This window comes from Neopsephotus bourkii, unplaced genomic scaffold, assembly GCF_033783945.1.
Source record: "Neopsephotus bourkii isolate Nb327-2 ecotype Australia unplaced genomic scaffold, CSIRO-AGI_Nbou_v1 NB_1630, whole genome shotgun sequence".
NCBI classification, from domain to species: Eukaryota; Metazoa; Chordata; class Aves; order Psittaciformes; family Psittacidae; genus Neopsephotus; species Neopsephotus bourkii.
Genome location: NW_026902105.1, coordinates 4,916,307 through 4,933,287, shown reverse-complemented (window position 1 = coordinate 4,933,287; position 16,981 = coordinate 4,916,307). Strand labels below are relative to the sequence as shown.

Genomic DNA, 16,981 nt, shown 5'->3' with positions numbered 1-16,981 from the left:
TAAAGAAAATCAAACCCAGATAATTCAGTTTGCTGTACCTAATTATCTGATGGATAATCCAGGAGGAAGTTTCAAACACAGTATTTTCAGTCTAATCCCAATGAGACCTACCTGCCAGTTGGCTTGAGTAAACTTCTGCTCACTGTGTTTGAGATGATGAATCAGATTCTTAAGAGCTTAATGACCCACTTTCAATGTATGAGGAATTCAGGTATATAACTATGCTCCAGAGCTCTCCTAATACATCTAAACTTTAACACTTTAAAGACTCTTGTCCTAAAATGTTATTCTTAAAAATATTACTATGATTTTTTTTCTTTTATATAACAAACATACTGAATAACTTTTGTACTAGAGGAGTATCTTTTATGAGCAAGACAGTGAACCTTCTCTAACTTGACTAAAAGAAGTGGTAGAAAGGCAAGGTGCATGTTCTATAGTCATCACTATATATATATTTTAATTTGGCACTGTTAAATCTCTGTGCATTTGGCAACATTTGGCTGAACAGTAATTTTTGTTGACTTAAGTTTGCAACTTTAATAGTAGTTGAGGATTGCAAGAATCATCTTTAAAACCACTAACCTTATAACTGCGTCTGCCATGGCCTATTGGGATGTATTATCAAAAGGACAGTATTAATGCTGAATTGTTCTCATGCCCAGGGTAAGCAGCAAAGCACAATAGTTAATCTGTACCCTCATCTATGAAACCTAAAGGAATATCCTTGTAAAAGAGGTGAATTGAGTAGGCTAGTCCTGGCAAATTTATCACAGTGACTCACACTCTTTCCTTGTTGAGAAGAAAAAAGGGAAAATAAGATTCTACCCTTTATAAATACAGCAAAACAGAGTTTGTACCCCCTATTCCGTGTGCCTCATGGCATTAAGGTATATAACAAACTAGGTATGAGACATCTTAAAATCACATATTCCTTAAAGTCAGCAATACTTTTCTGTTTTCCCAGAGTTTAGAAGTGATGAATTATGCCAAATAACACAGAATGTAATTATTTTTAGCTCTGATTCAACAGGAGATTTTCAGACAGATTAGTGGTCACCAAAGAAGTATTTGCATCTGTTGTTTATGTTATGACATCTCAGATCAAAGTAAGGCTTTAAACTTTAGCTTTCCTTTTTCCAAATGAATAATGAAACTGGAAAAAAGCTGAAGATGGGAGGAGAAAAAAGCTCAGGAGTATTAAACACATTGAGGACAACTCTGAAATGGAGAGGTCATGTAGGATGAAGCCCAGGGGTTGGATCTGTCAAATTTCTGAACACTCTGCTCCTCATCCCCTAGATTATGCACACATGTGTGTGTGCCTGTGAAGCATCTAAGTGATCATATAAATACAACATGTTTAAAATGAGGTCTGTGTTGGCCTTAGGCTTTGCTGAATATCTAGCCTTTGGCAGTACTGTGTCCAGCATGCTAGGTTCTGTGTACCCATGGTGATACAACATTTCTGTGACTCAAGCTAACAAAGTTAGTACTGGATTGCAGTGACAGAAAGATGTCCAGTAAAAACCCAGCAATAGAAGCTCAGCCAAAATAAAGCTACTTTCTAAACAGATGCTAAGATTTTTCAAGTAAACACAAAATTTTAAGGAGCTGATTTTAAGCAAGTTGAAGGTCTCTTTGAGGAGATAATTGATGTGGATTACCACAGTGAAAAAAAACCTATTAACTCCCTTGTAAATAGGGAGATCACCGATAGAAAATAAAATCCACAACAAAACCTCTGCTTGAGCCATTGTCTTAAATGAGATCGTGATTAGGCCATTTATGCAGTTAACTGAGAAGGAAAAAGAAGAAAGAAGCCTCTGATTTAAATGCTTGACTCAGAAAATTATTACTGGTCTGGATAACCCATCACAAACAGCTCACTTGTAAAATACAGCTCAGGTCAATAACAGTCAAAGGCATTTTCATTTACAAGATTTCAGAGGGCTTTAATAAAATAATTTGCTGGCTTCAGTTCAGTCTATATTCCACAATCCCATATTAAGATCTTCATTGGACGAAGCTGTATAATAGAAGCTCACAATTTCAGCCATGTACAAATGGACCAGTACATACATATACACAATAGTACTGGTCTATATATGCATGCAAAGGTTGGGACTGAGAGGTCCTGCTTCTTATTAAAAGAACAGCCACCACAAATTTTGTCAATTTGTGTCTTTGTAAGTTGCTTGGATATGGCAAGTGTAGGGCTAAAGTGTAGACTGACAATGTCATCTTAGTTTTATTTATGACCTTTCTTGGACACAGTTAAGTGAGTAGAAATTGAACAGAAAGAAATGTCAGTAACTATGAAAAACAAACAAAATGACCAGAAAGACCTTCATTCTCTCAGCACTCATTTACATATCACTGTTAGTATTACTTGGAAAGAGTGTAAGTAAGGTAAAAAAGGGTTATATATAAGGTTGACTCTAAGCTGGCTTTGTCTTATGAAAATATTTCAAGTCACTGTGTGGATTTAAATTTTTACAGAATGTTCTGTTCCCTCAACTGAACATCACATTTGATTTGTCTGGATAAAAATATTGGATTATTTATTTATGTTGGAAAAACTGTATGAATTTGAATTTAATTGAATGAGCTAACTAGATTGCCCTTTAATGGTATAAAAGTTCCACTGAATTTGAGAAGCAAATGCAGTTTTAAACAAAATTAGGGGGACAGTTGAACTAACTAATTTAATCCCATTTTGAAAGTTAACAAGTATAGCGAAGTATAGCTGTCACATTTTTCAGCAATTCTAATGTTCTGTTACATGTTCTTTTCTTTTTAAGTGAGATAAACTGTTTCTAGCAGAAAGTCTGGCCTGCGCTTTGTATTCCAATGTATTTCTCTCACACAATTGTCTGTGCAGAAGCCATGCAATTTTGTTTTTAAATAACATGTAAATGTTTAAAATAAATGTAATTCATCCATGTAAGAGACAATAAACTAGTGTTTTTTATTTTTATTTTTATATCTTATTTTACATAAAATTACTCTGGAAGGATATTTACATCAATTAAATGTCACACTATTTATTATTAAGCTATCGTTTTGATAATGTGCCAAAGGGTAGGTATTCACAATATCCTCAGAACTGATTGGATAAAAGTATTTGATCATCTATTTTCTTCCTTGACGTTTCAGGATCATTTCCTAAAATATATTTCTCCAACTGTTTGGTCCACCAGAGTTATTTATATATTGTATGTTTCAATTTTAGCACTCATCTCACTCTTCTCAATGAAAGATTTAGAGTTCATGAGAGAGTAGAATAGGCTTTAAGTATAAAAGAAATCAAATGAAATACCAATCTGATTAACATTTCAGGACTTGGAAAGCCAGTTTATATTAAAAAACCTTCTTACCACTCTGGCTTTACAAAAGCATGTGTTAAAAGATGGGGATTATGAAGATTCATTGCAGTAAAGGATTCGAGCATTTTACTGCTAGTTCAGCTGCTCTACAGTGCAGCCTGTGCCAAGACCCTCTGCTTTTCTAAAACATCACATTGAAACACTGAGCTGCTCTTCACATTCGTGACTTGTGGCTTCATTCTTTTAAACGTCACTAATTGCTTGAAGCATCTTGGTAATACAATGCAAATAGGGCTGGCATCATATTTAAATCATACATAGAAGAGTTCCATTCCTATTTGTGAGGATATTTGTTTACTAACCAATATAAAACACTGGAGTAAGAGACAAATGGTAGGAAACCTTTCTTCTATCAATACTTATGTGGCATATAATCACAGCTTTGTTATTTTGGTAGAGCTTACCTTCATAAAAGCAGTGTTTACCCTATATTTACTAAAGGAATTTACAGCTGCCACATGAAGGAATACTACTGGAACACCCCATGTTTTAGTTTATTATTTCACAGTTATATTAAAGACTCCTTGTCAGACAAGCTAGAAGCCTTGTGGAAAGGTCACAGAAGCCAGGTAGCCTTAAGATCAAACTTCACTTGTCTTTTTAGATGCTCATTGTATTTCAATGTGCTTTATAGTTATGACTATTAACCAGGGACACACACTCTCATTTTAGCAGCAGATGAGTTATTAGTGTCAGCTTCCTTTTTACCTGATAAATTCACTGACTCATATGTTGAGCACAGTCTTTTCTGACAGACAAGAACAGAAGCTACTTCTTACATATTACAGGATTGACTGTCACATACATGAGTATACTGTCACCACCAGGAAAGTGGGGGATAGACTAAACCTTTGTATTGAGCTGTCTCAAGAATAATCAGCTCCAAACACCAGTGATCCAGGGTCCATATCCCTTCTGCCTAACAAAAATAGAAGCAGGATTATGAATGTGTTGCATTCAAGTAGGGCTGGGTGAATCCTTGGTCTGTGCTATGTTTCTGGGAGCTGGGACAAGGAAAAAAGCTAGACTACTTTTCTGTAATTTTTTGTAACGGGCAGAAAGGAATCTGAAAGCCAGCTGGTTTGTCTGCATGTTTGTGAAAAGCTCTGCAGCAATCCCAAATAAAATGGAACCCTGGAGAAACCAAGACTAACACACAGGATGAAGAAAAGGAGGGAGTATCACATTTCCTACACACTCAGCTGTCAGTTTGGATAAGGAACTTTAAACTAAAGCAGAGTTGTGTGGTACGTTTGAGATACACTAGCTAGTTTTCTTTGGCAAGTAGAAGAAGTCTACCTGAAGAAGTCGCTCAGATCAGCCAAGCTATTGCAGTGTTCCAGCTGAGCCTATAGTCTCATGTGTCAAGGAGTTTGTGAATGATGACGATGAAGACATTTTCATGCCATGACCTTCTCCCATACGGCAGCAGTGGAGCACAGGTCTGCTTGGAATGACACTTCCTTCGGGGTGCTGTGAAAGCAGAGCTATTGCTGCTGCCCAGCTGTGAAAGATCTGCTACTGGAACTGTGAGAAGCAAAAAGATAAGCTTCAAACAAACCCTCAACACCCCGACCTTTCGGGAAGTTCAGTTCTCAACTGGAACTCTTCAGATTTTGACCATTTTACATAATCCTTCCTGTATTCTTCCTTTTAAAGAAAACACTTTTGTGATGGCCTTCCAGTTCACTTGCAAAGAAAGGAACAAAGTCCTGTTTTCTGGCTTCTTTGTCATCACACTGACACTGCCACTACTACCACTGTTATCACACAGAGATCCATTCAACACTATACACATTGTGCAGGAATTTACATCTCAACTTCCCTTTTCCTGCTGGGAATTTGTGGTAGCATAGTAATTTATTTCAAGTGGAACAGAAGCAGTTGTGTTTCAGCTTTCTTTTCATGTTTAGAAGTTAGCAGTTTAGTCCAAATGTAATAATGGTTAATAATCCCTATGTGCACACTTGCACGGATGTTAACAGCATACTTTTCACAAGAAAATAATCTTGAATAGCATGTTAATAAGTTTACAGTAAAATTACAAACTCCAATGTTTGGTTTCAGAGCAGATTAGAATTGCAAACAGCCAACTGATAATAAAATAGTAGCATTCCTGTTGGGAATATCATCTGGGATGATATTTTTACCTGTCCTGGAGCTGAAAGTCAAAAAAAAAGTGAAATCTCAGGGGTGAAATCCTGGTCAAATTGAGATTAACTGCAAAACCTCCATCAACTTTAATATGTCAGGATTCATATGTACTCTGCAGTAACCAATACAGTTTCCTAGGGGCCTCTGGGAGGAACAGATATGAGTATGATTAGAGTCACAGTCACAGCATTCTTTCAGTGCCTGAAAAGCTTTTTCATCTGTTTTCAGTACTGAAGAAATTGCCATGCTGTAATGTTCTGACTACAATGTTATTGCCAGCTAATGGGCAGAAGGTATAACTATTAACATGATTTCGACCTACATCTCAGTGAAACAGCTGCCAAACTTTTCTAAGGATTGATGAAACTCTGCTCTCTGCTATTATAATACAGAGTGTTATAGATATGAGCATTATTGATGCCAATTCTTCTTTTGACCAAATAGCTGTGGTCATGAGGAATGCCATCCTAATTCCTATATGTTCTGCAAACGTGGTAAAACTAATGACCTGAAAGTCTACACTGAAGGACAGCAACTACAAAGTCAGTACAAAAGATATTTTTCCTTACCTCTGAGGGAGAAGAACAGTACCACATAGCTATCATCATGAAAATGAGATTGAATTAAAATCCTGAATTTAAATACTTGAAAGTTTAGGAATATCTGCATTTGATTTCAAGCCCTGGTCATCTCTGAGTCTGAAGAGTTACAGCATGTTTTAAAAGCCTAGGATGTTTTCCTTTTAGTCCTGTTATTCTGATATGTTGGTTTATTCAGTGTATTTTTGATTACATTGTAAATGCTTCTCAGTTACTACAAAACCACTCTTCTGAATACGGTTTTACTTGGTAAGTAAACATTAGTTTTATTGTTATAAGTGACCTACTTGGAATTTACTGTAAAATTAAAAGTATTATAGAAGGAATAACAAGAAAGCAAAAACAATGATAAATGCTGAGAATTCATATAATATCTAAGTGAAGGAGGGACTTGAAATAACTAGTATGTCTCATCTTTTCTCTGTGTTTTCACTACATTAATCATGCCAGAATAACCGCCACTCTGTATTTGTGAACTGTGAATCTCTGTAGGGGCAAGGGCCAGTACAAGTTCCTGGATTACAAATCGGAAATGACTGTGATTGTTATCACTTCAGGCACCGGGACACTGTGGAAATTTGCAAACAAAAGTAGTAACTTAATCAGTGAGAGAGTGAGTCTCACAGCCACCCTGCCACCTCGCTGGGAATGTAGGAGCAGCACAGTTGCCAGAATGCCTGGGATCACTGGGAAGATATTCCTAGTTAGATAGTCCAAAGGATACATTAAAGACATCTGAACAGTTTCTTAATATTTAAAAATAATAAAACTTATTCCATTTCATCCTTAGTGTAATTCTTTGCATCTGTATTGATCATGCATGAATCTTAAACCGCTCGTGTCTGATTGGTTTTAATTTGGATATTTGAGCATAGCATTTGTGAACACGTTTGGTGGCTTCTGTTTTCCCTAGAAAAATCAGGTACATTATCAGGTACATTTTCAAATTGCAGCAAGAAACCTGCTCTTTGTCTAGGAATCCATTTCTAATGTGTGCCCCTCTTCCTCAGGCTATCATTTGTTACATCTGTTGTTCTGCATGTGTGCTTATGCATGCACATAATAGTTTTTCATATGTTAATTTATTTGTCCTACCTTTGTTAGCAACTGTGACAGGAACTGTGCATCAGACATAGAAAGATAAATTAGTAACAGTGAGTTAGCAGATATGAAATTTAAGGCTGAAAGCTTCCCCACTTTAGTTCATGATTTCATGACTTACAAAGGAATGCCTTGCATTAACTTTGACTTCCAGGAAGAGCTGCGAGTATGATAAACTGAAGTAGGAGGGAATATTCTTGCCAGGTCCTGGAAAAAAAAACCCAAAACAACCAAAAAAGAGAACAAGGGGAAAATGCTGCTTCTAAAACAAGACTTTAGGAGGGAGACTTTTCCATAATTATTTTCCATTTGTCTCTTCTTTTTAATGACTTAAATGCAGGAATATCTCCAAAAGATTTAAATTTTCAAATTCTCCCACATTTAAACATGTTTGGACCAGTTTTTATTCTTCAGAATTAGAGAAAAAGGAGAGATTTTTCAGCCCAATTTTCTTGTTGCTACTACTGAACATAGAACAGCCTAATTGTACTCCACACCATTGCAAGTCCGGTGTGACTATTCCTTTAGCAGCTAACAGGGAAATGATACTTATTCCCAGTATACGAGCTCTCTAGAGAAACCTGCAGTTTTACATTTCTCACTCAGAGGCTGTGGCATTCAAGAAGTAGGAGTAAGGAACTGATCCTCATAATCATAATCTGAATCTCACTCCAGCAACTGGGGATGAAGGAGATTGTATTAGCAAATGTTTAGTTAAAGGAAACCTGTGATTGTGCCCTTTCAAAAATCTCCAGAGGAATGTAATGAACAAGAGGGACTAGAACTGTCTTTATATGCTTTGGCTGCTCTCATATTTCTCTTATCTTTCTATACAATTACTAAAAGCCGTAAAAGGAAACATACCTTAAATTATGCCATTTCAGATAAACCAAGGCATTTTTATCTTACTAAGTTTCATAGCCTTTTCTGCAAGCTAATTCGAGTACCTGATATTTCACTCTATGGTTTAGTGATCTTCAGGTCTTTCCACTGCTTTTACTAAAACGGGTATTTTACAATGTATTCAGTGGAATGAACTCATCCTTATTTTATATATACATACATGTAGGTGCATATGTAAATATATGTACATGTGTACTGAATATGTGACAATTTCAATCTGAAATTTTATGTGTTTATATTATAATATCGTGACATTGACACCACTTTTATTTATGTATTTTAATTCACTGTTTGACGTGTATTAAAGCAATCAGATCCATCAGCACAGGAAGAAAACAAATTTTCTAGGACTGTGCATATTTTGGCAGGATTAACTCACCTATATGTAGAGTTATCCATTCATTTTAATGCTGAGAATTATAGGAATATCTGGAGGCACTTATAGATTAATGGTTTTATTTATAGAATTTCATGAATGGAAAGCAAAGGTGTTAAACTTTGTACTACTAGTTAAATTTTTTTATAGTGCTGTGGGAAACTGAAGTTGTTAGTTTACTGCTGCAGATACTTCTGGAAATTTCATTTGTTTGTGCCTTAAAATTATAAAATGATTCTAGCAGAAGTGTATCAATGTCATTTTTTAATGCCTGTAGTAAAACTAAGGTAAATATTGTCATGCATCCAGGCCATCTATCATTAAATTGCTTGTGTCCAGATTATTATAATGAAGGTTAAGAACCATAAATATAACCAAACTTTATAGGACACGAATGTTGCTGTCTACCTACATTATAACCCATAATTTCAGGGAGTTATTATATATACACTCTTTTAAATCTATGCATATAAACACTGCGTGAGAGAATATATAAACCCTTGTCTAGTTGTTAATTGCTGGTAGACTGAATTAGTTCAACAGATTTCAGGCCTCTACCTCCCTGGGTGCTGTGGGGAAATGGATTTTACAGCACTTAGGAGCTTTGCTCGTTGCTGTATTAAGTACCAGTGGGCAAGAACCTCAGTCTTCAATATAAAGTGGAGTCATGGTGCTGAAGCTAAATGCTGAATGCAAGACAAAGTAAAATTAAATAATACTTGCCATTATTAGGTAAGGGAAAGGGGGAGAAAAAAACAGGGCTCCTGATTTAAATATTATCATTCTTTGTAGTGTAGATAGGATTCTTTTAAAAAATTTTTGCTAAGACATGCTGAGGTGCTTACAAACACCTTGGCTCTTCAGGTGCTCTAGCTTGTCAGAGGCTTCACTTACACTCAGAAGTTGGTAGCAGTGAGCTTTGCCCTTGAGTAGACCATGAAGCACTCTGTCACTGCAGTCATGTTCTGTTTCTATTTTTTCCTGTGTTTTGAGGTACAGTTAGCTGTGTAATCATGGCCACAAGGTTCACTGGCTCCACACCTCATCTGGTCTTGGACAAGGCAAAGCCCTACCTACCATGGTTCAGTGCTTACCAGCGCCTGTGAAACACTGTAGACATCAAAGGCAGGGAGTACACAATACATTTCTTGTTAGGAAGCTTGCATTATTTCCTGTAACCTAGCAAAATATATGAGATTACTTTCAGCTTTCCTCACTACTAAGTTATTTATGATAGAAGTACACACATGGAGTATGTGAACACATAAGTGCAGATATCATAAGTTCCACTGGTGGGATGCAGGGAGTGGATGTTTTGTGGATCCTTCTGGGTTGAAGGTAAAAATAACTAGTCGCCTGGAACAGTGGGGAAATTGTCCGATGGCCCAGGGGATTCTCTTGCATTCCTGTAGCCCCACATATACTGAAATTGCAGTACTTTCACTGCATCTAAACATCCTATTTATGCACTACAAAAAGATTGCAGGTTAAGACTGAAGTCACCATCATAATATGATGCGCTGGGTCTTCAGCTAACTTTGAGACTTTGTGTCAGGTGCTGATGAAAGGCAAAAAGGTAATCTTCAAGGAAGTTGCAATATACACAGGAAAAATAGGCAAATGATAAAAAGGATTTCTGATATCTTTGTCAGGGGAACCTAAGATAGAGAACAAAAGGCAGAGCTCATAGGAGTGAATGCAGATTCCCTTTCTGTGATATTTGTATAAGGCACTACAGAAAGAAGAAACTTGTGCAAACATTAGAATGTAATGCAGGTGGGTTAATTTCACAACCTTTCTTGGAAAGGTGCTTTCACACATCAAATGCCAACAATGCACTTATATGTTACAGTGATGAGTGTAAGGAACCAAGCAGAATTGAAAATGGATTAAGAAATATAATGTTAGAACATTACAGTACCTCCTATAGGACAAAAACTTATATATAGATTCCAAATTATGTTACAGATTCCCAAGTTCACTGGAAGTTTAACTTTAAGCTGGCAGTGTAATATAGCAACCAGAACTATTTATGTAGTTTGAGATCATATTTTTCAAGAGCCATATGTAGTATAGTAAGGAGATATTTCAATGGAACTAGTTTTCATTTTAAGTCATATGTCCACTGTCTAGGCATGAACCTTAAGGTGTCTAAATATTCTCCTACACAGAAGTTGTTCCAGAATTAGTCATTCTGAAAAGTACTCCTCACCAATAGAGAGTATTCTTCTCTTTGCCAGAGAAAATTAATTAGATACACACTTTAATAGAAATTACATATTTTTAAAATCCCTGTGGATGTGAATTTGTTTAGGGTAAGATCACAGCTGTTGCTTTTTCTGCAATTATGCCTTTCCCTTCAGTGTATATTTGTGATGGTTCAGGTTTGCAGTCACTATATAACCAAATGAATTTAGTTTGCAGAATTGAGTAGTTTGGAAAGTTAGATCAAGAAAGAAAAATACATCTCATGCTGTACTAAAATTCATAAAGGTTAACATGAACCTCCCTAATTCTTTGCACCAGAAATATTACTAATTGGTAGAAAATAAGAACATATCTTCATGATTTACTTGTTATAAGTATCTTCCTTATGGGATTATTTAATCACATCTGATGTGATTTTCAATTATTGACTTTATCAAGCCTTAAGGTTAAATACCAGAGAAATCTAATATTCATACAAAAGTAACTAAAATTGGCTTTAAGTGTTTTGTATACTTTTGTAAAAACAGCAATAATTTACCCCTGAAATAAAAAAATAAATTTAATTTATGCGATTTTTTAAGTTTTAGTCTAGAAGTGGGTAAGCTTTTAGAGTGGTATGAAACTTTGAAAACAAATTGGAAAGATTTATTGAAGATACCATAGTAGAAATCTCAGACTGAATTATCAGGCCAGTACAGTCAATATTTTGCCTAAACCAATACAATGCCTTTGATAAGCCAGATACTTAGTGAAGAACTGAAACTCAACCTTCTGGCTTCCAAAAATTACCCATATATTGAATATTATGCTATTGGGTAAACCTAATGGGAGGTCTTTTGATATCTTGAAACAAAGAACTCTGTTCCCCATATCTTGCCTTGACTAGAGTAGCAAGGACTATTTCTATGCACATTACAGTCCTTAATAAAAATACTTTTGCTTCCAGTTTACCAAGATTCCAGTGGGACGTCATACAATGTATTATTCCACCATCATTACCCATTATTACCTATTACATTTTATGTACTTTACTGTATAACATAACATGTCAGAGATGCCAAGCCACCACTGACACAAGCTTGAATGTCTACAAATTGATTGATTCTTCAAGACTATAGTTTCTTAAGCACCTAACAAGCAGAAGCAACTTGAGTGCAACAAATTGCTATCATTTTATAATCGCAGAGCTGGTTCACACAATAATTTCTCAGATGGTTCTGCAGACTGCATCCCTTCTGAGTCATATTTGTAGGTTCAGAAACATCTTCAGTGACTTTCCTTATTTTGCTTATTTGTCGATACAGAATAGTTCTTTTTATTTATTTCATTATGTGTGCTTTGTTTGGTTTGTTTGGCTTTTTTTAACTGTTAATTAATTGTTAATATCTGACTTCCCAAGGCATTTTGTCAGTGTGAGGAAGTATGACTGTCCCTCAGACTGAAAAGCAGAGAAAGAATTGAACTTCCATTGTTTTTTCTGGGATAGTATTATTAGTACCTCTTCAGGTATGTAAAGCAAGACAGACAAGACAAACAAGTTCTTACAGAATATCACTTCCACATTGTATTTCCATTACTCCAAATGATGTGCAGTATATGGTATGAGAGGGAGAGCAGTCTATTGTTGCTTTAACTTGCACTGTATGAAAACCTCATGTCATCTGGATATCATAGCAGTCCTTAACATAATTACATGGGACTAACATTGCTTGATCAAAGAAAAAGAAAAAGCTCTTATTTTATTTATAAGCCATCTGCCACAGACCATTATCGTTTACTTAGACCCTAAGTTGCAGTTTCCATTTTAATAGCTCTGTTAGTGTTTGGGTGGTTTCTATGAAGATTATTCAGTAAACATTGTCCAGAAAAAGCTAGATACTTTTAATGCATAATCATCTGGAATGTTTATTAAACAATAACTCTGAACCTTCTGACATTTTTATTTGTGAGAATGTTACAATGTTATTATGCATCCCACCGGTAAGACTGCATTACTGAACACTCCTGTGCAATGTAAGAGATCTTACTGAAAGCAGATGCAGACAAATTAATAAAAAAGGGCATCAATGTGCTATAGAAAGCCATATAATGGGAGGGGTGGAATTGGAGAAAAAGCATGCAGAAAAGAATTCTGTTTCATTTTTGAAACAAAAAGTATCTGAAATAAGAAGAAAGAGTAATGTATGGATTTGAAAATCCAAATGCAAAATGTAGATTCACTGAAAAGAGTATTTCATCATGTATTATACATTTAGTGTTTAAAGCAGTCTCTGGACAAATTGAATTAATTATAGGATGAAAGGGATCTAAAAGAGGATTTCAACCCCTAAAGGTTCTTGAATTTACTTCATGAATAAGTTTCTTTGTGTCACATTTTCTGTGGGGCCACCCTGCAAAGATACTTTTATCACCTGTTAAATGCTATTCCTCTTAACTAACCACAAAGGAAGCTCAGCCGAAGGTTCAGTACACTTAATACAATGTCTTCAAAGAAGCAAAGGTTTCAGATAAAATTCACTGTTTGGCCATAATGAGCCTGGTAAATGCTGATTTCCTGCAATAAAAGTAATAGATGAAGTCTTGGCTTATTGAAGTGAATAGGGATTTTGCCATTGATTTTAGCAGGGCTAGTATTGCAACCAATAAATCTCCTGAGCAAACTGGAAGAATTGGGTGAAAGGAAGAAGGGGAATTGATGCAATAGAACCTGTAGTTTTTCACTCCTTGTTCTACCTTCCTTGGCCTGAATAAATAGCTCCTAATACTCCTGAGATGTGCTCACAGAAACTATTGTGGCAGTGTACTGAACACCAAATATTTACAAAAGCATTTGATGAGCAATTCTGAAATGGGGAAATCAGCTTTGTTGTTATAAAGAGTCAGTCTCAGATTCAGTCAGAGGTTGTTTTAGGGGTGAGTAACCAAGGGCAATTGCCCAAGAATGGATACTATGGGGAGTGTGTTAGCCTACAATAATTAAAAGTACAAGTTTTCCAATGTGCCTCAATCTGCACCTGTGCTCTTGCTAGTCAAAATCTGCTGTAGCTCCACACAGACACAATTAGATTTTTCAAACACAATCCTTTATGTAATGTGAGTAAAACAGCAGGTGAAAAAGACTGTAAGAAATGTAATTTTTATTCTTTTTATATTTATATTCCTATCTGTGCTTTTTTTTACTGATGTGTGAAAATATCTGATTTGTGATGTATAAGAAGTGTAGCTACCATACTTTTTCATGAGTTTTCCCAGACATCCAGTACACACATGTGGCATGTAACCCATGTTAAACAAAAAAGTTTCAGAAAGCTGTGGACTAACATTGAGCACTGTACAACCACATCACAGACATGTTATGTTCCTATCTGGAAACAAAAGACATTGGATGGGAGAAATGTGCGTGTTGGTACCCCATCTTGGGCAGTACTATGTCTTAAGAGTCCTTAAGAGTATGTGTTTTGTTAGGAGGTGAAAGTTGTGGGAGAAATTTGAACTTCGTGTTCAGATGTTCCAGTATCTGGACCACAATATGGAGAATATGGACCATCCAGTTTGTGGGGCTCTTTCATAGAGATTATTTGCAGCCAAGAGATAGTTTGAGGGGGAAAAGAAGAAAAAAATTGGTTAGGAAACAAGAAGCAAAGGGTTGATAAAAATACATTATTAAATGTGAAAGAGATATATAGACAAAATACTTCTGAACATAAAAGCATGGTGTAGAAATTTGATGGATCTGTAAAATCTCCCTTGAACTAGCATAATATTTATAACACTTATCTCACAGTAATAAACTAAAACAGAGCGGTGAATTTAGACTGTGAGTGGAAAAAGGTGGCATCCATTGAAGACATTGTTTTGTAATGCAGTTTTCCTTGGCTGCTAAATCTCATTTTAATACTTATCAGAGTATTCAAAATAAATTTTCCCTACCACTTAAAATACTGCAGGTTTTCAGCACAGAGTGGTTGCTTGGTAATTCCAGCAAACGTTTTTGATGTCTGAAACTATAAGAAATCCACTTTGGTTTTGACCAACATGAGTACTAAGTGCTTCTCCAAACTGGTGTAAGCAAACAAACAAAGAGAACACTAACAACTGCTTATGCAGAAAACATTTTACACTTTGGCAGTGTTCTTTCTCTGTCAAAGTGTTTATAAAACTAGTAGGAGGTGCACATAAATAATTAAATTTTGATAAATCGTTTGTGAGCTCAGCTGACGTGGCTTGTCAGAACATCTAACTGTAGCTCCCCCTAAGCACAAGTATGCTTACAGATAAGATGAAAGCAGCTTGTCTTATTAATCATACTGTATATCTGACTCCTGCTCCTTTCTTCAGCCTTTAAATAAACTCCATCTGGTTCATACTATATAGTTGTGCATCTTACCTTTCACAATGAAATATGCTTACTGCTGAAGAAGCGGGTCCAATGTGATTGACCTGATTAGGTAAAACAGTGGTTGCTTAAGTCTGGAACTGGCTAACCGTAAAAAAAAGATAAGCCACAGAAAGAAGCTGAGGACTGAATCTTCACTGGATGTCCTTCACTGGCTGCACTCCAACTGATTGGAATGGAAGGTATTGAAAAAAAAATGTTCTGGGCTACCATTCTTATGTTAATACTTTACAGAGCACACCAAGCAAGATTACAAAACACTGCTTGTATAAGTAGCAAACAATCTCATTATATTGTAGACTATTCCCAAGTTTCTGGTGTGCTGTGGCTGGACAAGGACCTAGGTAGCTAGAAGGGGAATGACCTGCCTATGTTAACTAAAACAAATCAAAACAAAAAGTGCCCCTCTCTCTAGGGTGCCCAATTTATTAAGAGAGTCCTTATTCAGATTCTGTTCAACAGGTTGCAAATGAAAACCAAACAGTATCAAGAGAACAAAAGCAAAAGGAACAAAGTAGCTTTCTATGTTTTTTGGTCAAGAACTTCCTTCTTTTATTGCCATTGACAGTGTCTTCATTCCTTTACAATTTACTGATCACAACTAAACTAAACTGTGCTGATTGCTGAGTTTGTGAAACTCTTTGTGGGGATCTAACCCAGTAAAAAGTCATATTGATGAAACTGTGAGGTAGGAAAAATCCAGGGGAGGTAGTTTAGGATATGGAAGGATCTCTTCCAGGAAGGGCTCACATGTAAGTTACGATATACAAGTAGCTCCTGACATTTCCCTATAGTGTGCTTTGTTGTTTTAGGGATTCGCTTGGAACTGTCATGACGTCTCTACCATAGATGTTCACTGCAACCTTAACAGAGGTGGAGGCAGGCAGGGCCTGCTCCACCTCATACCAGCAGGCTGTGATACTTGGAAAAACACTGGGACTCTGTGACTGGAAAGGGATACACAGATAGTCAGGACCCTACCCCCACAATCACAGGGCCAGATAAGACTTGGCCTCCCCCTGAAAAGGTTGAAATTTCCCCTTTTAGCAAGAATGCCAGATATCCACCCTGTTACCAGAATGCCTAAAGAGGCAAAAATACCACAGCTACAACCCTTTCTCTTTTGCAGCTTGAGAACTACATTGTGGAAAACATGAAATCGGAGATGGTACAGCTGCAGCAAAATGCTGTGCAGAACCACACGGCCACCATGCTTGAGATAGGGACCAGCCTCCTCAGCCAGACAGCAGAGCAGACAAGAAAACTCACGGATGTTGAAACCCAGGTATGTTCCCAGAGTGGTTTTCTAAAAGCGTCAATTGCAGAGAGCTTTTATCATCTTCTTCCTATTCTAATGCATCACCACACAAAATGTTTCAACACATACCTCCAAGAAACATACACACTTTGTTTCTTGGTACTACCAGTGGTGATGACTGACACTTGTTTATGTGTCTGCCTTCTGATTTCATTTGGCTAGTGTATTTAGCTGTATGCACATAAGACAGGCAGGACTCTCCAGGAAACTGAATCACCATTTGTCTTCAAATAAACAGCCCAGCTACCAACTGTGAATGATACAAGTGTCAAGCTAAATAAAGAGCTTCAGGTGAAAACAGAGCCTTTGATCTCCATTGTTGCTTGCCTCTTTACTATTACAAGAAAGTTTTTCTATTTTCTGCAAGATGATTCTAGCTATTTGAAAAGTAGTGTATATCTGAAGATTTTAAACCATGAAGAGGGACAAGCATCATCTACTTTCTAAAATACTGTGTGTTTGTTATTACTGTAAAATTATATAGCATCACATGAATATAAAGAGCCATCTCCATATGACTGCACCAAAATCACTGTC

The 16,981-nt window shown here is 36.3% G+C and overlaps 1 protein-coding gene across 1 annotated transcript in view; it reads left to right on the top strand.

The window, feature by feature from the left end:
- Window positions 1-16,981, top strand: part of ANGPT1 (angiopoietin 1) — a 159,559-nt gene that overhangs the window by 59,784 nt on the left and 82,794 nt on the right. Inside the window, exon 2 of the mRNA XM_061373389.1 lies at window positions 16,256-16,411. Within this exon, the coding sequence (XP_061229373.1) occupies window positions 16,256-16,411 (156 nt within the window). The remainder of the gene's footprint in view (window positions 1-16,255; window positions 16,412-16,981) is intronic.